A 22,990-nucleotide genomic window follows, 5' to 3' on the forward strand; every position below is an offset into this window, starting at 1 on the left:
GTCGTAAACTCCCACATTCTACCAATGGGATATGAACAACACTACTCAATGTCACTCCGTCAAAATGCCATACCTGAGCCCTAAAATGAGGCTTCAACAGTCTAGAAACTCACTAATATCTGCCTATCCATCACAAACCAAGCTTGATAAATAATTGAACTTATAATGAACAAGGTAAGCAGTCTCTGAGGACATCATGCTGATCTAAGCATCGAAAAGTGGAGCTTCTATGCATTTTGCATGCTTGTGTTTAAGTGCGATCTCACCAGGATCAGCAGGCAGTGCGAGGAGAATTCCTGGTGTGCAGGAATGGTGGAAAACACGGAGAGAACCAGACATCCAAACACCAGGATGAACCTGTGGGAACAGAACACACACATGCAACAAAATCATGAAGTAATGAATAAAAACAAGTTGCAGAGAAGCTGGTTTTGGGCTTACTGGCTCAAAACACACACAGCTGCTGGGATCATCAAAGCAACACAATTTTTCTTCTCTGACAAGTTTTAAACGGAAACATTTTCTATCCTTTTGAATGGAACTGTGAGATATTTCAGGAGAGAGAAGCGGTTTCAGACAAGTTATTGGCTTTGGACAGATATGTTAGGGTGACCGCTCACTTTTCTATGCCAATAAAACTGACTTTATATTTCATCCATTTATTTACTGACAGAAGATAATTTAAATACTGGGTTCTGAACTTATCTCTATTCAACTTTTAGTAACATGCAACTGTAAAGACTAAAAAAAAACAACACAACCATTTTTCTATACTAGCGGAGCTCTGCTTAAAGCTTTTGTTAGCACTGAAGGTAGATATAGATATATGGATGCACAAATACAATAATTCCATGCAAGCTGCCGGAACAACACAACAACAAAGGGAAACGTTTTCACATATTTTAGGCACCCTACATGTTAAGATGCACCACTTCAAGGTGAACATTTCAGTAGCACGTGTCTACCTGCCTCTCCATAATAAAGCAGTACTCTGGAGGCTATAACTGGAAGAAAGGGAGGGTCTTTTTTGAGTCTGCAAACATGGAGTCAAAAACCCAGAAGAACTGCCAGGACCAATGACTGTGAAATCTATCAGCTCAAATATTTAATTTCTGAAGAATTTCTGCCGAAGGGACTCTAAAGATTGATTGGGGCGGCTTCCTGCTGAGAACATAATTCTCCAAAAAATACATAAACTGATAGTTAAAAAGTAGCTTGGCTCCATTATAAAAAATCTGTTAACTTTCAACTCAGTTTGTCATCAGGACCAAAGCTGTGTAACAATAAGAACAATATTGACACTACAAGAAAAGAAGCAGTACAAACAGTGAGTGTCGGTCTCAGCCTCCTGTTTTCATGTGATCGCTTGGTTAATTAGCAAATTTAAATTAAAATTTAGATAACAGGCAACATATACATGCACTAAGAGTGCCAGCCTTTTCAAATGCTCTTTGGATTTTTTTGTTGTTGATAACATGCCATCTGTCTTCTGTTAATACATTTATACAAATATTTCTGTCTTCCTGAGTCGGTAAGGTGCTGCTTCTGCTTTATCATTAGGACGCTGTGTATTGGTCGACCCATTTGCAGTATTTCTTTTTTTATTTAGTTGACATTAATAGAGCTCTAATATCTGACAAAATCCTTAAAAGTATATTCATTCTTAACCTGGAGCTGTCCACTTTAAACGCTGTAAATTTAAAGATCCACTTTTGATCTATTATCAAAGCGTTCCCAGTGGTCTTTTTAGTTATGATTATGATATTTTTAGACAAAATCATGTTGTTTTCTAGGTCATAGTTTCTGCAAATGGCAGTAGTTCATAGTGGGCTGTTGGCGCAGAGTGAGCCTGCCTCCATTTCCCAACATCCCATTTTTTAAACTCTCTCCCGCTATCTCGCTGCCCTTCACACCCATTCTAACAACACGGCTGCAGCAAAAGTCTTGAGCAATATTGGAGCCAGCTATCTATACAGTGTTGATCCAGATTCCAGCTCAGACCAAGAAAACAAAAACATACATGGATCTGCTTGTCTGCAAGTGTATGCATCAGAATGGAGCGGAGCAGGGAGCTGGAGATGCTAATTTGAAGAACATTACCAATTTTCAGAAAAAGGCATCTTTACAGCGGATATCCTGTGGATAGTTGCCAAATAATGTTCTAATAAGAGTAAAAAAGAAATGGCAAAGAAAGGTTACATTTCAAGCAATTCTTAGCAGTTTATTAAAAAAAAAGCATCTGTTATCTCCATCTATCCATTTTCTTCTTCTCTCAGGGGCAACGGTCTAAGCAGAGATGCCCAGACTTCGCTCTAGCTCCCTGGCCAGTTCCTCCTGTCCAGCTCATCTGGGGAAATCCTGAAGGGATGACATGGGCTCACTACCCTGTGGGCCCACCGCCTGCAGTAAAGCTTAAAAGGTGCTGCTGGCATGTAGTTTGGGTGGCAGTCTAAGAATTATGACATTAAAACAGATCAAACCTTAACTTTTCCAAATTTAAATTCTACAAATTTCTAAAGGTTGTTTTAATGATTTTAGTGATAAACTTTATTTCAACTTTTGATTTTCCTGCTCAATTGTTTTTACTTTAACCTTATTTTGCTGAAAAATAAAATAAAAAATGATCACGGATAAAAGGAAAAAAAACTACTTACTGCTGCCTGAGTGTCATTAAGCTCCTGAATCTAAAATAAGTTCAATTTAAAAAGACTATGAAAGGAATTATAGACAATTTTAGCTCATATTAGCTGAAACACCCTAATTAAATATGCTGCTTCATTCCTAGTGAATGTTTGTCGCTTTAATCAATATTTTTGATCCGTTTTTGTCAGGAGTTTGTGGTTCTTTTTTCCAGCTTTGTCAGCTTTGATAGTTCGCAGGAATGAAGTAAACCTCGCTTCAGGGCATAATGCAGAGACAAACTGCTACTGTCTTTGTGCTAATGAACCACCCGAGGAGCCAAAGAGGAACCCATATAAAATAAACTCCTCCACCAATGGACAGAGACGCCTAAAAAGCCAGAAGAGTGAGTGGTGAGTCATCCACTGCTTGCTCCGACAAGGAGTCGCTTCAAGCACCGGGGAACGAGAGCGAGCAGCTGAAGCAGATCATCAGAGGAGCATGAAAGCCTTCCCCTCTTTGGAATTTAAAGTGGAGAAAGGGTTAATGAAGCAATTGAAAAAGGTAAAAGTCACCATCATTCGTCTCTATGAAAAAGTCGAGCAGGAACAACAAAACCTCACACAAGGCTGAGACAGTAAAAGAGAATTCTGTGGGGATGGACATGAATGAATCGTTCCTGGATGAAACTATAAGGGACAGTAAAATAAAGATCTAGCTCAGTTATAAATTATAACTGCAAAAAAAAACAAACATACCCGTGATATCTTTCCAGAGATAAAACCAAAAAGAATGACACAGAACAAGACTGAGAGGAAGATGACAAGCAGAGTGACTGATCACAATGGGCCACTGACTCAATTTGGGATCTAAATCATCTGAAAGAGCTCCATTTCCTGACTTTATCATTCTATGATTGTGTCTTTGCATGATTTCCACTCATTTTTTTGAATGATTTCAATTGTACATGAGATGAGGCAGGTTCTCTACGAGTGTGGCTGTGGATCACTTTCAGCAGATTGCAATTCCAAGTGGAACCGTTTATAGAAACAGACATGAGCTTCATCACAGATCAGCAAGGTTTCGCTCTGACTGACGTTAATGTCAAACAAAACACAAACAAGTTTATTTAGACATATGTTGATGAAGACTCTCATTCATCCAGGTTGGTTCCATTGTAGTAGATTTAGGGGATGTCATCTGGACTTAGTTTTAAGGTTAGAAGACGTTTCACCTCTTATCCAAGAGGTTTTGTCAATTCTATATAGCCGGTCGCAGAGCTGGTATATATGCGCTCATTTGGGAGGAGTCAGACAGAAACTGGATGGTATTGTCAATTTAGCCTGCATGGTTTCAGAGAGTTAAGAGTCCTTTGTCCTCAGCTGGGGGTTGGGGAGCCGGTGACTCACTCCCCAAGCTGGTCATCTCTTTCAGCTGTTAACGACCTAGGTGGAACTGGTTCGGTTTGTTTGGGTTTCAGTACACTGCCATAGATGGATGGAAGAATAAAGCTGAGACCACCATCATTATTAAGAGAAGGTTTATCCTTCTCTACAAAGATGGTTTCTTTCACTCCTCGTTCAAACCATCCTTTCTCTCTGGCTAGAATTCGGACTTCACTGTCCTCGAACGAGTGGTTTGTGGCCCTCAGGTGGAGATGCACTGCAGACTCAGGTCCACTTGGTTTGGCTCTGCGATGTTGGTAAAGCCGCTTGTGTAGAGGTTGTTTGGTTTCTCCTATATACTGTTCATTGCAGTTCTCTTTGCAGTGGATAGAGTACACAACATTACTCTGTTTGTAGCTAGGAATTTTGTCCTTTGGATGAACCAGTTTATGTCTGAGAGTATTAACTGGTTTGAGATGAACTGGGATGTTATGTTGTTTGAAAATCCTTTTAAGTTTTTCAGACAGGCAAGAGATATAGGGAATTGAAATACTGTTCCCTTTTATTTAGACATGACTTTTTTTTACTATATTTCGAAGTTTCCGGTGGTGAAACCTGAAGACAGGAAGGAGTCATCGTCCAGAGAGCTGATCAACCAATCAGAAAGTTTGCTTAACTTATGAAAAATAAAAGAATATTAAGAAAGAAGAGGTTCTGTTTTTAAACGTGGACAGAAACCCGCTGACCATGGCAGTTAACAGCGCTAAACCCCTGATCATGAGATAATAGGTATGATTCCTATTCTTCTTGCCCAAAATTTCCTTGAGCAAGGCAGGAACACCTATGGGCAAGTTAGTGGCAGTCTTTAACAGCCCAGTCACCATCACTGTGAGTGAAAAGATGGATCAATGGATATGGAAATGCTGTTCATCATTTGGCAGAGATGGTTTTTTTACACGGGATGTCCTTTTTTGACACAACCCTGTATTTTATTTGGGCTACATAGTTATCATAGTTAGGCAGCAGACGTGAAGGATCAAACCTAAGGACCCACCCTGGATGAAACTCATTGCACTCCTGGGAATCGAACCCTAGTTTCCTACACCCAGCCAACTGAGCCTTCCAGCCACATGGATGTGTAAAACAGAATCCCTTTTGTACAAAGCTACAAATGTAAACTCCTCCAATGTTGGATTTAGAACTTGTAGATTTTGAACAGTTTGGCGAGCTCGGAAAAGTGGCGTTCCTCTGTTGCCCATGCATTTTTAGGCAGCCCAGCTGCTTAATTTAATACATGAATTGTCGGTTCAAGCTGAATGAAACAATGTGACATACAACATTGACTATATTAGAAAAGTGGGAAGGGTTAACAAATTTGCTCTGTTGCTAAGAAAATGCAAAAGTTTACTTTTTTTCAATTTTTCAAAAAACAGCATACGGGTAGAGCTGTTTGTCACACCCCAGGTGACCCAAAAATAAAACGGTTGCTATGGAGATAAAATTAAGAGTTTTTTTTTCTTTTCTTGATCTGTGTAGCTCTGACCAGGGTGGCAGGGTCAGAAGGGGAGAGAGAGGGGTGTGTAGCAGCCTCTCATCCAGTGAGGGCAGGTCAAATGGGGGGCGGCTAAGGTGGGTGTAGGGAAGCGCCTGCAGGTCATAGAACCTGCCCGTATTATCAAAAGTTAAAATAGAAAAAAATTGCAACATTTCTTGCAACCTTTTAGAAAAATGGTTGCAAATTCAGGCTTTTTGTATCACAACAAACATGAGAAAAATGCCCACAGGATTCTAGAGGGACTGTACAAAACAGCTGTGCTGTTTGACTCTTTTTTTGGAAAGGCAGGTGTTCTATACCATGTCCTGCCAAGATGGCGACAGGTGAAACCCAGAGTGAAACTGTCATTTGGACTTAAAACAAAAGGTGTAATGGAGGTGAGATGCTACGTCTGAGAGGAACTCAGGAGTTCACCAGCTAAAAAAGTTTTTCCTCAAACTGCAGCGATGACTTGGAGGAGGAGAGGAAGAAAGAGCCGCTTTTCAGGAGCCAATTTTCCATGATGCGACTCTCAGCGAAGCCTTCGGTGCGTGTGCGAGTTTGTGCGCCTTTGCTAAATAGGCACAGACTGACATATTGTTTAAGAAAGCCAGCAGCTAACAGCCTCCTCAAAATCTCTGGCTCGCACAGGCATACATCAGATTCCTATCAGCGCTGGTCCAGGCAGCAACAGTGCGCCAAGGCTTCCGTTCGGAGCTGCACAGCAGATGTCTCCACACGGAAAACCGGCACATGTGACAAAAACACATGCTTCAACTCAAAGTGTGAGCAGAAAACAGAATCACCTCCTCCGTCTGGCTTCGGCGGAACACAGAAATATTGATAACAGGGAGGACAACAGCAGCTGTGTGTGAGGACACGCCGTGCATTGTGGGAAGCCCTGATTAATGGCACGTTGTTGTGAGCTGCACGGGCATGAAGGCTAATTACTCAGACCGAAGCTGGAGCAGACCAAAGAAAGTATGATTGAACAAGTGCAGAGCTTTGCTGCTTGTTAAGCCATGACCAGTAGAATCCCACTCATCAGGAATCTATTCAGGCTCGTTCTGTGTGTTTTTTATCACACGTGCCACTGTTGGAGGGCAATTTAGAAAACCGTTGAAGTTGTGGCTGTAAAGTTTGCAAGCTGAACATAAATAAATCATAAATACTTGTCCTGTCCAATAATTGAGCGAACAGATGAGAGCTGAAGGCCTTTTTTTGTTGGACAGGTTTTACTGTTACAATAAGGGGTCATGTATTTTCGGATAGCCAAGGTGCATATTTGTATAAACCCCTTTTGTTTCTTTCTTATTGTATTTCATTTATTTATTACATGTTATCTTTTAAATACATATTTTCATTTTTATACAAAGGAGAGAGAGAGAGGGGAAAATTGCTAGATCTGCTGAAAAGACAAATATTACATTCAAGGGTGAAATTCTGACACAAAGATAAGCAGAAGAAATCTGTCCATCAATACACTGTGGGTTAGGAGGAGGAATAAAGCAGACAGGAGCAGTGTGACAGTGTGCTCGTGCATGTGGGGTGGAGATACATGCACGCTGGCGAAGTGAACCATGTGATCACAAGGGGAACCAGATCATTCCCAGCCCGACTGGCCAGACCAGAAGAGAGGGGGCAGGAGACCCCAAGACCAGAAGAGAGGGGGCAGGAGACCCCCCAGAGCAGAAGAGAGGGGGCAGGAGACCCCCAGACCAGTAGAGAGGGGGCAGGAGACCTCCAGACCAGAAGTACCCCCTACGCAGCCCGAGCAAGGGGGACCACCCACCCACCCGGCCAGGTGTGGAGGAGGCCCTCCTACGGGGGTCCCTCCGGCTGTATAAGTTGCAAATTAGGACTGTTGGTCATATCAAAGGCATTCACACTGATCTCTAGCCAAAATTGATCACTTGAATTCAACGATAGCTCAGACTCCCATTTTGCCATGGGCAGGTAGATTGTGTCATCTTTGTTAGATACTACTTTGTAAATTTTGAAAGTAAGCTTTGGGTCGTTAAGATCCACGAATAGTGTTACTGTAGGAGAGAGTTCCAGGTCTATTTGGGTGAATCTGTATTTAGTACTTGTCATTGATTTGACTTGCTGGTATTCTAGAAATCTGTTTTTACTTATCCCATAAATTGAGGATAACGTTGGGATGGGCATAAATGTTCTATACTGAATTATATGCTGAAACCCTTGGGTCACTTTGTTCTTCCACAAAGTAAAGTAAATCATGTTTTTGTTAACTAATATGTCTGGGGGTGAGTTTGCATAGAATTATTGTGAAGTTTTTGTTTTTTTTAAGAAAATCCCAGCAGGCTGTTAGAGATGAGCTGATGTTAAAACTTCTGAAGCACCTGTGATGTTTAATTTTGGAACTGAAAAAAGGCAAATTAGAAATATGTAGGTTATCACAGATAGTGTGCCATATATCTATCCAAGATTCATCTAACAGACTGGGTTTTAGCCATTTTAGGACATAAAGTAATGTGTTTACAGAGTAGTTATCCTCGAAATTAGATAGGCCTAGTCCTGTTTTTAGATTGGGAGATAAATGAGTCTAATAATTTGAACCAGGTGGTTGGAGGTTTGGAATGAATAACTGAAAACAGATAGTTAACGTTAAGAAGAATCCTCATTTTTATGGTTGCAACTCTCCCTATTAAGGAAACAGGTCGAGTTTTTCACCTAGTGAGATCAGCCTCAATTGTATTAAAGAGTTGGGTGTGATTTAGCTTGAATAGACCAGAAAGCCTAGAAAAAATATGTATACCTAAATACCTTATATTGCCTGCTTTTAATTGAATGGATGATGGGTTTTGATAGTTACAAATATTTTGGTAGGACTTTGGTAGGAGATGGTTTTCCAAATGGAAGATTGTGAATTTGGGGTAAATAATAAAACATCACCTACATAAAGACTTGTTTTATGTTCTACATTTCTAATCTAAATGCCTTCAATATCTTGGCTTTGCCAAATTGCAGCAGCTAGAGTAAAAAGTGCAAACAAAGAGGATGATAATAGACAGCCTTGTTTGGTTCCTCTTTGTAAGTAAAACCTTGGAGATGTTTGATAATTTGTTCTGACATGAGCGTTAGGAGAGGCGTAAAATATTTTAATCCAGTTAATAAACGATTGTCCAAAGCCAAATGTTTTCAAGGTGACATTAGGAATTTCCAGTTCAAAAGCCTTTTCTGCATCCAGTGACACAATGGTTGCTTCTTGGTTATTGATATTGTGTAATCTATGAGAATGATTAATCTGTGCATGTTAGTGGAGGAATGTTTTCCCTTTTATAAAACCTGTTTGGTCAGGGTGTATGAGGGAAGACACTACCTTCTCCAGCCTTGCTGCCAAAGCTTTGCAGATTATTTTGAGGATCATCACGGATATGGGTCGGTAGCTGGAGGGAAATGTGGGACCTTTGGAGGTAGATCATTATTTCCCTTAATTTCTGTTGTCATTCTAAGGAAAGTGAGAGCTAAAGTAGGCCAAAACTCTTTATAAAATTCTGCTGGGAAGCCGTCTGGTCCTGGGGCTTTTTTGCTAGGCATGTTGGTTAGTGCCCTTGTGGGAAGCCCTGATTAATGGCACTTTGTTGTGAAATGCCAGCACGGGCATGAAGGCTCATTACTCAGACCGGAGCTAAAGCAGACCAAAGAAAGTATGATTGAACAAGTGCAGAGCTCTGCTGCTTGTTAAGCCATGACAAGAAGAATCCCACTCATCAGGAATCTATTCAGGCTCATTCTGTGTGTTTTATCACACATGCCACTGTCAGAGGGCAATTTAGGAAACCGTCTTGTGGTTGTAAAGTTTGCTAGCCGAACATAAATAAAGGTAATTTAGACTGTGATGCCCTCAGAAACTGATAAAAAATAGTCACATCTACCCCTATGGGGAGTTTTGAGCCATACAGGTGCTGCCGGTTTGTTGATTTCATGTCATGAAAAGGAGCATACCATTGTTGTGCATGTGGTAAGTGTTTTGTTTATTTTTTTAAGTTACACACACTTATAATGCACAGGTGGGACGCAGGCTTCTTGCACAGTGCGCAGGGTTAAAAAAATGACAAAGATCTACAAAAAACCTGAATCTCACCTATTTCCCCCTAATTAGTCTTGTCTATGACTTAAATATTCACTACAACCTGACGCCCACAGCATGCACGTAGAAATTTCTTTTTGCCTTACGGGCTCCCTGGGGTTGTTTACAATCTTACATTTTTTAAGGCCCCCTACAGATTTGCCCAGTTTTGACCTCCAGAGAAGCCATCACCCGTACGGCCAGTTGCGACTTACGCATTAGTCAGATCCACCTGTACAGAGGCTGACCCCTACTAGTGCTGCTACTTTTTGGGTTGTCCAAGCCCATCGAGGGTCATAGAGAAGAGCGGCCGCATCTTTAGGGGAGCGCATGTGTGTCCTGCAGTTCCCTTGAGGCTTGTGCGGCCACCTTAAGAGACGTCATAAAGTTGAACATAAAATTGTAGTTGTTGTTCACCTTTCAGCATATTGCTTCACGGGTTGCCACAGCGAATCAGCTGTGGCACGCACGCACCTGTAACGTACAGGGTGGGGTTGGTAAAAATAAAAATCTGCATGACAGACCTGCATTGACCTTACTCAGCTTTACTTCTGAAAGATCTCTCTTCGTGAGACGGGTACAGCTGCACCTTCCCCTCAAGTGCCCTACGACCTGTTGCACGTAGTATGCCCGTAGAAATAATGCCCATGAACTATTTCGCTCTACGGGCTCATTGAGTGGTCTACAACCTTAATATTTCATGCAGGCCACCTGTGGACCACATATAGGTTTGCCTATTTTTCACCCTGTATCCACCTGTATTCACCGGGCAGTTGCGACTTAAGGTTTTGCTACAGAATACAAAGTGTTCAAGTGTCAAGACTCAGTACAGATATTTCTCCAGTTATCAGCAGTTGACAAACCAATGGGTTTCCATTCATCCATCATCTGTGGTCTCAGCAGATATCAGACCCTTCCTCTGTCCCTCTTTATGCCATCTCAAAATCAACAGATCCAAGTTGATTACGTAAGCATTTCACCATCAGTGCAAAGCTGCTTTTCCCCTCTTCGGAATCTGCTGGAATTACATTAATTGCATTGTTTGGTTGAAGAACTAGTAGTCAAAATGATGTAAAAATGGTTAAGAAGACACCTAGGCAACATTCTTGCCGGATCTTCAGACCACCTCAAATGGCTCCTTTTCATGTACAGCACCTAAAGAATAAATTCCCAAGAAAGGTCACGTTTGTATAAATTAAAAACAGTTATTATCAACAAAAGAATCTTGATCAATCATAAGAACAAGCCCCCACCTTTCATTAGAACAAACATCAGAGAATCAAATGCTGCAGCTTCCTAGAAGACCCCTAGAGGCAGGTGTCAGAAGAGAACAATTTCTTATGACTTCCAATCTTAAAAAGTCAAACTTTGCACCAAAATATTAATCTGTATCAATGAAGATAGCTTTTAAGCAGTAACTCTATTGCCTTGACACTACTGAGTATATAATATAATATAATATAATATAATATAATATAATATAATATAATATAATATAATATAATATAATATAATATAATATAATATAATATAATATAATATAATATAATATAATATAATATAATATAATATAATATAATTTATTCAAGAAAGACCCATTTTTTAAATATTTGACATCAGGGATGCTTTTTTTGTTTGTTTTGCAGACTCATGGATGGACTCAAAAAACCTCTCCCTTTACTTTGTCCTGCCTAATCACGCATTTTTTTAACCTCGTTGGTGATGATATAACATGATATAAGATTAAAAAACAAGAATTATTCAGTTACAAAGTGCAGCAGTCTGCTTATAAAAAGAAAAAGACTATCTCCATTGTAGTTGGTACTTTTCCTCCCCAGAGACTTAAAGTGAATAAAGGCTCAAATATGATGGGGTGTCGCTTTGAAAAGGTCTTTTAAATGCTAAATCAATAACAGTTGCCACATGTGCACACACATGGAAATCCTTTGCCGTTTAAAAGGGAAGAGGTTGGATGAACAATTTTCTTTGATTTTTGATGTTGTCTCTGGTGCCATTTGTGTGTTCGAATAAACAAGTGACACCATTTCCAGATCGCTTTCCTCACTGACGGCTGACAATAACTTAGGGTGGTTTGTCTCTGTATCTTGAAATCTGATGGGTCCTACATAAATGAAAAAGTAAACCTTATTTGTAAAAGATTTGGTCTCCCATCACTAAAGATGTACAAAACATTTCCCAAAAACTGGAAAAGTGTTTGCATTTCCACAACTCCATTCAAAAATTAGGTAGACCTTGCTAGTAGCGGGTTGGATCCCCTTTTGCCCTCAGAACTGCCTTAATCCTTGGTGGAATAGATTCAACAAGGTACTGGAAACGGTCCTCAGAGAGTTTGGTCCATGTGAACATGACAGCATCACACAGTCGCTGCAGATCTGTTGGCTGCACATCCATGATGCCAATCCTCCTTTCCACCACATCCCAAAGATGATCTATTGAGTTGAGATCTGGTGACTGTGGAGGTCATTTGAGTCCAGTGAACTCATTGTCATGTTCAAAAACCCAGTCTGAGATGATTCCAGCTTTATTACATGGCGCCTTACCCTGCTGGAAGTATCCATCAGAAGAGGATACACTGTGGTCATAAAGGGATGGACATGGTCAGCAACAACACTCAGGTAGGTTTAGGGGTTGGAACCATGCTCAAACCTTAAGGGGCCCAAAGAGTGCCAAGAAAACATTCCCCACACCATTACAGCACCAACAACAACAACTCAAAGGAGGGTCTAAGGGACCGAATGCCCAGTTTAGTTTTGTTATTTAGGTTAAGTATTCTCATATTGAATTCTATGCATTTATGATCCTTTTGATTTTATGTTTACTTTACAATTACTATTGCGAAGCCCATTGAGATGACTGTTGTTGTGAATTTGGGCTATTCAAATAAAATTGAAATTGAAATTGAACTGTTGATACAAGGATGAATCCATGTTTTCATCCTGTTGACGCCCAATTCTGACCCTACCATCCGAGCACGTGTGCAGCAAAAATGGAAAATCATGAGGCTTCACAATTTTTGTAAATCTTCTATTGTTCAATTTTAGTGAGTCTGTGTGAATTGTAGCCTCAGTTTCCTGTTCTTAGCTGACAGGAGTGGCACTGGTGTGGTCTTCTGCTGCAGTAGCCCATCTGCTTCAAAGTTGGACGTGTTGTGTGTTCAGAGATGTTCTTCTGTAGACCTCGGTTGTAACCAGTGCTTATTGGAGTTCCTGTCTTCAGTTTATCAGCTGGAGCCATTCTGGACATTCTCCTCTGACCTCTGGCATCAACAAGGTATTTCCACTCACAGAACTGCCGCTCACTGGATATTTTCTCTTTTCCTAACCATTCTCTGTAAACCCTAGAGATGGTTGTGGGTGAAAATCCCAGGAGATCAGCAGTTTCTGAAATACTCAGACCAGTCCTTTCTGTCACCAACAACCACGTTCAAAGTCACCTCAATCACCTTTCTCCCCCGTTCTGATGCTCGGTTTGAACTGCAGCAGATCATCTTGACCATGTCTACATACCTAAATGCATGGAGTTGCTGTTAAATTCTATGACTTCAGCATGATTTCATGTTTATTACACAATTACCAGTATAAAACTCATTGAAATGACTATTGTTGCAATATTGGGATATTTATAAATAAAATTGAATTGAATTAAATTCAATGTGATTGACTGATTGGAAATTTGCATTAACAAGCAGTTTCCACTGGTGTGCCTATTAAAGTGGCCTGTGAGTCTTGATTCAGGGCCTACTGTTTAATTGATTTGAAGAATTTATTTGTTATTTTTTTCATAAATTGGAGTTCCAGCTCATGAAACCCATGAAAGCAGGATTTCATAAAACTAGAATACTCGGAAATGACCACACTCGATCCAGTTCTCAAACACAGTCAATGGTAGAAATCCTGAAATTCCACTATAATCTACAGTGCTGCTTACTTTTCATGCAGTCTGGACATCAGAAGGTTCTCTTTACAACTGTATTATCAAATAAGGTATTTTGGTGGAAAAACTAATGCTTTTGTTTGTTTCCTTTGCAAATTAAAAGTATTTCTTAGTTATTTTCTTCTAATTTTCCAAAATTGTGGATCAATTTGACTTTAAGGTTTGACTTCATTCAAATTTCAGGTTGTTTATCTCTTCTTCAAACCTCACAAATCTGTTTTTTATTCGCTCATGCCTTGGCTTGTTGTGAAACGGGTTAAACTGAGCTCTCGGGGGTGGGGGGGTGGGGGCATGTCATCATGGGACAATTAACTCAGCACGTTTCCGATGATATATATTTCAGACGCTTTTCTCAGGCTTTGCAGCACGCAAGGAGCATTATTCTTGGCATGCCTGGCTGCAATAATAGAAATGAAACCCCAAAGCGGGACTTTGTGTCCCGTTTCGCGGAGCTGTGGAGTGCGGGAATACTTCAGTCCGATTCCTCGGGTTAATCTGTGACCTCTGCCACCTCTCTGCAGAGTCGCAGCTGAGAGCCGGACGGATGAGTGACGAGTCTTTAATGTCTGTGACACCGTGTTAACTGAGGCATAACCTGCTGCTTTTTGACATCTGTGAAGACAAAGACAAAATCTCAGCTAAACAGTCATGATGCCATTCCATCCTTACTGGCTGTTCAGACAGAGAAGCTACAGATGCAATCTGTTGAGCCTAAAACGTTCCTACATAGGCTTCCACTGTGGTCTCTGTGGTTGAAAACAAAACTCAATAAGTGAAGCATGATTCAAAGGGCTTCGTAAAACACACACCAGCATGTATGGTGATTGGATTTGTGATGCACCATGGTTCATTCCACTCTGATTGAAGTGCAGAATGGAGAGATCATGGCAGCCAAACAAATAGAACTTGGTTTGTAAGCAAGAACCAGAGTGAGAAGGTCTCAAAAGTGGTCTGCAGTAGAAGTAAATCTACATGAATCGAGGTTATCATGATTCAGTGCATTCAGATGACCCCAAAACTGAATGCATAGAGCATCTAAAATAAATACAGTACAGACAAAAGGTTTGGACACACCTGTCACCTTTTGCTTTTGACTGATGTTTATCGCATAAACAGTTAAAGGTCAAAGAGTGCGTGTTATTTCTATGTCGTCTGCGATATCTCCGGTGTTAAAGGTTTCATGTTATCTATTAATGTTACTTGAACCATGTTGTCCTTGAACTTAACACAAATCTCTGTGTACTTAACAGCTTTATAGTAAAGAAAATCTTTACATTCATAATTTTCATCTACAAAAGTTGCCCGAACAGTAATGCGCCGCGGTGTGCTTGTGCATCAGCATGCATTTGAGAAAAACATTAGCTGTTAACATTAAAATGGAGCATGATCAAGAAGAAACATTGAGCGCAGACGCTGACAAACAGAACCAACTGTTGAGTCAGGATGATGAAAGAAAGCACGAAAGATGCAGCAGATGCGACGGAACGATGTGGGACAGTGTGGAAATGGAAGCAGGCTGCAGAAAAGCAGACATTCCTGCAATGAAGACAGACTGGAATCCTGGGAATGTCCTAATCAGACAAGCTGATGGCCTCCAGATAAGACGAACAATCAGTGATGGGGACAAACGGCTGTTCAATGATGGAGGGGGGGGGGGGGGGGGGTTAAACTTATGCCAGAATGACACCAATTGAAAGGGATCAAAAGCCTTGGCGGCGAGCTCTCAGATGGCTGTTTGAAGTCTGATTGGTGGGAAAATTCTGCACAATCTCATGCGTGTGTTTGTTTCATGAAAAAATAAAAAGTTTGCTTTTTTTTAAGGAGGGAGGGGATCCCTGTTGCGGGTGCAGTTCTATGTGTGGATTGCATGTCTAAATACATCTGTTTCCATGCTGTTGGTCCGTGGCTGCGCGGCACACTGCCTCATAAACTCAACCATCAAACGATGACCCGAAACGTCAGAATAGAGGAATGACTTCATCATTTTGGAGTTTTTTTTTTTTTGTTTTTTTTTTTTATGGATGTAACTGATTTCCCCTCCATCACCTCATGTTGGAGGTCAGAAGGGTTTAAGTCTCCCATATTGACAAAAGAAAAAAACTGCTTTGTTGCCATGGCAACTATGAATAGTGATATTTTAACAGATCTTTTGCATAAATAAATAAAAATGGGTACAAATTCTTGGTATTTTACGACAAGAAGAAAAGCTAATTGTCAGTCTGACCTTTGAGGGTGAAAATTGCAAAATGTATTTTCACATTAAAGTGAAAATATATTTTGACTGAACACAGTCTTTTTCTACATTTCTTGGTAAACAAAGTTGTGCTATAAACAGCAGGATGCAATTTTGTCACCAAACAAGGGCATATGATGTTTAGCAAATGGTGTTCGCACTTGACAAGCAGGGAGCGGTTTCTTCTTTTTCTACAGTTTACTAGTGGATATACGGTTGGAGGAGGCGTTGTGAGACATATCAAAGCGGTCCGAATCTGGCTAATCTTGCTCTAGGCTTTTTATTTCACCGCTCTATTTCGATATATGAAAGACTTGGTGTCACATAATTCCAGCTGAACACAAACCACTATTATTGCTGTTTCCATGATCATGTTTATAATGGTTGGCACTTCCCAGAATTAAAAGGGACACCATTCATACGTCACTACCACATCAGATTCCCTGATTGGTCAAAGTTCAACCTGGTTTAACTTTCAATATGTATTCAATTACATATTGAATATACATTTATATACATTTCAAACTTTCATTGATTTCTTATCTTTTTTCTTATTCTTTCTAAATTTTTTCCCCCCTTGGGGTCGATCACAGCGGCATCAGTCTCAACAGGAACCACCCGTCATGATCCAAGGGCAAAATACAAACCTGAATCTGAGCTTTTGAGGGTTTTTCCACCCTAAATCACATCTCAGTTACGGCCATGCAACCATGTCAGGTACCTCCTCTTAGAGTTTGATTTGTGTTGTAGTCCATGGACAACACAACACTTGAATGTTACCGGGACACAACCAGAGCAGCCACATTCATGGCTTACTGATGAATTCATGCTCACCTCCCACAGAGTCCCAGACCTCTGTCACAGCCCAGACTTTATTCCACACACACTTCAGTCCAAAGCAGCCTGCCATGTGCTTTTTTTACCCTGATTAGCACAGACACTCAAGCACATCTTCAGAACGGGTCCATCTATTCAGTGTCACATTGTCATCTATCAGTTTCCTCCCCTGAAGGGATTCTCAGAGTTCTTCTGACCTGGTCTATTCTTTGTTCCGTTGCCGCCATCTTTGTAATGATCTCCACAATGACAGTTCGGCATTGAAATCATTAACACTTTGAAGAAAACAGCTGCTGACGGAGATGCTTCACACTCTCTCTGACCCATCGTGTAGCAGTTTGTAGCAGCAAATGGAAACCATGAAGAGAAAAGGCTTTTTGGACATGGAGAGAGGAAAACCGCATCGGTCATCATTGGTGTTTCAGGACAGCCTGGGAGTCTCTGGATGCGTCTTCAGAGGTGAGGATGCTCCGATTACAGTCGTTCAAACCCAGAAACTTTGCAATACAAATAAATACCCTATAATAACCCCACCTTCATGAATAAGGTGGAGGGCGGTGGCTCGTGTGACTGACTGAGTGTACAGAGGACAGGGTAGGCTAAAGGTGGATGATTCAATGTGACGAAGCAGCAGGAAAAAAAACAAACAACAAAATGATGCCGTTCACTAAAATAAACAGTGTTGGCGTGGTGAATTGTGGGTATATTTAAATGAGGTGACAGACACCATAACTGAGGACTTTTCAAACAAAATTAATATTTCTGTGGCGCTTGTCCTCATGGGGCTAACGGAGTGACTTGACTTTCTTCCTTCATTTGGTGACTTTTCAAACTCTCTCGGCCCAACTTTTTCTCAAAAGCCACTTTTCTGGTGTCTGGAGAGCCAAATTTGAAAGTGGCTTCTATTTGGCTATTTTCCTTCTCACTGAGCAGGTGCTGCCGAGAGGCACCGCCCCCTTTGAAAAGCAGTCATAAATCAATCAGTGTGTCAGTCAACTTCTCCTGCAGCTGCATTAAAAGGAGAGTGACATCCCGCCACATTAAAAGAGCTATTAGATCGGCCATTTATACATATTTAATGCAAATATGTCTTTGTTGGCAATTTGGGCCAGTTGCATCAAAACGCCAGGATGACGCAGCCCGACAGGGGATCAAGTGATGAAGAAAAAATTGTTTTTTCTTCTTCTTTGGACTCACAGCATTGGTTTTTATTTGGAGTTTAAATATAGTTAAGATGTTTTTACTCTCTTGTTTCTTCCATAATGTTTATTCATTTCCCTCAGAAAAGATTATGTATACATGTTATGATAATTGTGTGAACGTGTGGGTCTGATTGTGTGTGTGATTGTGTGGGTTTGCGTTTGTGTGCGTGCGTGTCGGTGTGTGTGGGGGTGTGCCTCTGTTTGTGTAGGGGTGTGTCTAAGTGTGCACATGTGTGTGGGCATGTGTGATTGTTTGTGTTTTCATTTGTGTGTGAATGTGTGTCGGGGTGTACTTTTGTGTGTTTTTATGGAATTTTGTATGTATCTAAGTGTGTGTGTGAGTGTGTGTGTGCGTGTGGGTGTGTGTGTGTGTATGTGTGTGCGTTTGTCGGAGACTGCCAGCTATTTCCTGAGTTGTCTGTAGAATAAGCTCAGCTGCTCTTCTCTGACTCTGACTATCAAAGGAGTTAATGTCTTTGTGCCAAAAGACTGATGCATTCACTGACAGCGCGTTCATCCCTTGTGTCTTAAGCTACAGTTTCACTGCTCTGATACCATCAACCTCTATGTCCATTTATCCCAGATGCACACTGGTTTGTTTTGCGCGTCTGTCATTACCTAATCCCTGTTATCTGGGGGATAATGCAGAGAGAAACTCCACTAAATTGGATTTAGCTATCTCCATAATGACAGAAGCACACTCAAAAAAGCCTTTTAGAGCAACACTAGAGTCTTCAAAGTTGTGTTAATTGAGGCTGGTTCCATTCAAATCTGAATGCAGCAAAACATTAATTCTTATCTTTTTGAAAAACAAAACTTCAGCTGAGAATTGAAAATGTCTGTGGAAACATGCAACATGTCTGTTGGTAAAACTGAGATTATCAGCTTTAGTCTAATGCCCCCATTCGGGAGTTTGTGGAGGGTCGTACATGGGAGCTGTAGGAGCCTTATTGAATGATTTGTCCTGTGGTTTTGCTGTTTTCATCTTTGCTGTCTAGTATAAATATAGGTAGATTAGCTAACCTCAGACAGGTGTGCATCAGCCAGAAGGGAAAAAGGTTTTTGACAGCTGTTGCAGGGAGTGGAGTAACAGAAGCGAAACCAGTTTTCAATCATGTAAATAAGAAAATCACAAACCATCTGTAATTGGATTGAAAGACTTTCATTTCTCTTCGCCTTACAGAGAAATGACAGCTGGCAGCAGCGCGTCAGCCAGGTCAATCTGCCGTCACACATCTACCTAGCTTGAAGTGCTAAAGGTAGCTCATCAGTTTTCTAGACTTTTTGCTCCTATAGGAGCACGTGCATCTTCAGTGGAGCATGGCTGTGTCTTGTAGTTCTTTTCAGGCTTGTACAGCCACAATAATGGAACGTCATGAAAATGGGCCGCACCATTATTGTATGTGTGGTAAGTGTATTGTGAAGAATTCGTAAGGTTAACGTAAGTTCTATGCACTTGTGACGTACGTACACTGACCAAAAATATAAACGCAACACTTTTGTCATTGCTCCTATTTTTTATGGTATGAACTCAAAGATGTGAAACATTTTCCACATACACAAAATAACCAGTTCTCTGAAATATTGTTCACAAATCTGTCTAAATCTGTGATAGTGAGCACTTCTCCTTTGCCAAGACAATCCATGCCACCTCACAGGTGTGCCATTTCAAGATGCCGATTAGACAGCATGATTATTGCACAGGTGTGCCTTAGACTGGCCACAAGAAAAGGCCACTCTGAAATCTTCAGTTGTATCACACAGCACAATGCCACAGATGTCGCAAGTTTTGAGGGAGCGTGCAATTGGCATGCTGATAGCAGGAATGTCCACCAGAGCTGTTGCTAGGGAATTGAATGTCCATTTCTCCACCATAAGCCGTCTCTAAAGGCGTTTCAGAGAATTTAGCAGCACATCCAACCGGCCTCACGTGTAACCACACCAGCCCTAGACCTCCACATCCAGCATGTCCACCTCCAAGATCGTCTGAGACCAGCCACTCGGACAGCTGCTGAAACAATGGGTTTGCATAACCACAGAATTTCTGCACAAACTGTCAGAAACCGTCTCAGGGAAGCTCATCTGCATGCTCGTCGTCTTCATCGAGGTCTTGACCTCACACCAGTTCGTCGTCGTAACCGACTTGAGTGGGCAAATGTTCACATGCGATGGCATCTGGCATGTTGGAGAGGTGTTCTCTTCACGAATGAATCCCGGTTTACACTGTTCAGGACAGATGGCAGACAGCGTGTGTGGCGTCCTGTGGGTGAGCAGTTTTCTGATGTCAATGTTGTGGATCGAGTAGCCCATGGTGGTGGTGGGGTTATGGTATGGGCAGGCGTATGTTATGGGCGAAGAACACAGGTGCATTTCATTGATGGCATTTTGAATGCACAGAGATACCGTGACGAGATCCTGGGGCCCATTGTTGTGCCGTACATCCAACAACATCACCTCATGTTGCAGCATGATAATGCACGGCCCCATGTTGCAAGGAGCTGTACAGAATTCTTGGAAGCTGAAAAAATCCCAGTTCTTGCACGGCCAGCATACTCACCGGACATGTCACCCATTGATCATGTTTGGGATGCTCTGGATCGGCGTATACGACAGCGTGTTCCAGTTCCTGCCAATATCCAGCAACTTCGCACAGCCATTGCAGAAGAGTGGACCAACATTCCACAGGCCACAATAGACAACCTGATCAACTCTCTGCGCACTTTATGAGGCAAATGGTGGTCACACCAGATACTGACTGGTTGTCTGAGTCCCCTGACCCCCTCAATAAAACAAAACTGAAGATTTCAGAGTGGCCTTTTCTTGTGGCCAGTCTAAGGCACACCTGTGCAATAATCATGCTGTCTAATCAGCATCTTGATATGGCACACCTGTGAGGTGGGATGGATTGTCTTGGCAAAGGAGAAGTGCTCACTATTACAAATTTAGACAGATTTGTGAACAATATTTCAGAGAACTGGTTATTTTGTGTATGTGGAAAATGTTTCACATCTTTGAGTTCATACCATAAAAAATGGGAGCAATAACAAAAGTGTTGCATTTATATTTTTGGTCAGTGTAGTTGTTAATGGGTGGCGAGTACCGTGACTGACGTTACACAAATGTTGCACGCATGGAGTTTGTATGTGATACGCCCACACAAACTATACTTTGTCTAATTTCCTCATTTCTAACAGTCAGGCTGCACATAAGAAGCCCGAAAGCAGCGCACACTTATCTCATGCATAGCACTAAAGGGTCTCTTGAGCAGGGCGGAGTATTTGAAGGGCTAGAAAAACAAAGTTATGAAAGTAATAAATGGAAATTTCTATCCAACAGAGTTTATTAGAAAGCTCTGTGTGTGAGCCTTAATGTTGATTTATAGTTGAACTTCTAATATGACTACACTACCCAGAATGCATAGAGGGGGCAAAAAGAAGAGGATTGGTCAGAAGGGTCCATGTGAAGTTCTGTGCATTTTTTTATTGATCTGTTATTATGTTATTATTAAGGCTGAACAATATGAGGAAAACTCACTATTTACGATATTAGTGATCGATATTGCGATGACGAGATAACTTGCAATTCATGAAGAAATTGAAAAACAACCAAAAACACAATTTTCATTTCACTGCAACAGTTTAATTTAAATAAGAGTCAACATAACTTAAATTGCACTCCAAATGACCCTCGTATACATGGGAGGGGAGCATCTAACATAACAGGGCTCCATCTGATTGGTCAAATGCATAAAGGGATTTTTTTTTATTTGTTAAATACTTCAAGCTGTCATAAGATTGTTTTATCACATTCAAAGTAACCATTTATCGCAATTTTCACTGACTTTTGCAATATGGGTACTGGACAGCTTGATACTGCGATAACGATAAAAATGCATTTTACTGTGCAGGCCTAGTTATTTTGTGTGTGGTCACATAAAGTGAGGCCACATCTACCGCATCTTGTTCTACAATAACTGAACGCAACATGACAGAACTTGTTTAAAGTAAGAGCTTTAGAGCAGTGTCATGAAAACAATTCAGGAAGTAGTGAGGTCGCAACATCGCAAAAGCCTGGAGGGACTGGTACGATATCTTCCTTGCAAGGAAGCTTCATATAAGTAAAAACTTTCAGCTCATACTGAAAACACAAACTAACCTGGATAAAGACGAGCACTGATCTACCCAGGAGGGAAAAGCTCAAATAATAAATAAAAAATTGTTGTTGAAACAAAAAATGGTTTACTTTAGCTTTGTAACTTTAATAAACTGATCAATGTTGGTTTTATTGCACAGAAATGAGGGAAGAAGACGCTTAAAAACAGCAGGCAGAAATGTTTTTGCATCATTTCATTTCTCATGAAATAACCCCTACTCTTCGGCTTCAATGTTTTCTAAACCTTCTTCGGTGTTTTATGCAAATATTTTATATAACAACTCAAAAGTAGTCTGCTGGGTGTATTTCCGGGAATCCTCTGGGCGTTGATGAATGCGTGGGTGGGCACATCCTGGAGTGCACAGACATTTTCCATCCATTATAAAGCTGCACTTGTACAAACATAAACAACACTTCTTTAAAGCACACAAAGTCTCAGAGAAATCCAGACATTTAAAATAATCTAAATGTGCCATTCACAATAAGCGAGTTTTGTGTGTAAGCATCATACGTCTATCTGCAGAAAAAAACGGAAACAGAAGAGAAGGAGGAGTCATAAATAAGAGCAAAAGCGGAGTTCCCGTATTTTCCGCACTGTAGGGAGCACCAGATTATAAGGTGCACCGTCTATTTTTTAAAGTTATGTCACATATAAGGTGCACCGAACTATAAGGTGCATTAACTTAGACAAGATACAGAGATATGACTGTAAGTCAGTCAGACTTTATTAACTGCTTTCACAGTAACTCTATTACTGAACATGATATACACGTTAGTTAAATCAGAAGCGTTAGCCAGGTTTGCATACTTACAATACCTGTAACTCGTAACTTTGTTTGCAACACTTAAAAAAAAGAGGGAAATCGCTAAAATGACTGTAACTACGCCAACCTTATTGGTAACAAGTAAAAAACAACAACATAGGTTGTATCCCAATTCCCACCTTAATCCTTAACTACTACAAAATGACATAGTGTAGGA

General features: G+C 40.8%; 1 protein-coding gene across 2 annotated transcripts in view; it reads right to left on the bottom strand.

The window, feature by feature from the left end:
* The window catches only part of LOC101161745 (potassium voltage-gated channel subfamily KQT member 5), a 123,583-nt gene that overhangs the window by 42,411 nt on the left and 58,182 nt on the right, over positions 1–22,990 (bottom strand). For both annotated transcript variants that reach the window (XM_023963283.1, XM_023963282.1), the window contains exon 2: positions 267–357. In XM_023963283.1, the coding sequence (XP_023819051.1) occupies positions 267–357 (91 nt within the window). The remainder of the gene's footprint in view (positions 1–266; positions 358–22,990) is intronic.

This window comes from Oryzias latipes, chromosome 15, assembly GCF_002234675.1.
Source record: "Oryzias latipes chromosome 15, ASM223467v1".
Classification (NCBI taxonomy): domain Eukaryota; kingdom Metazoa; phylum Chordata; class Actinopteri; order Beloniformes; family Adrianichthyidae; genus Oryzias; species Oryzias latipes.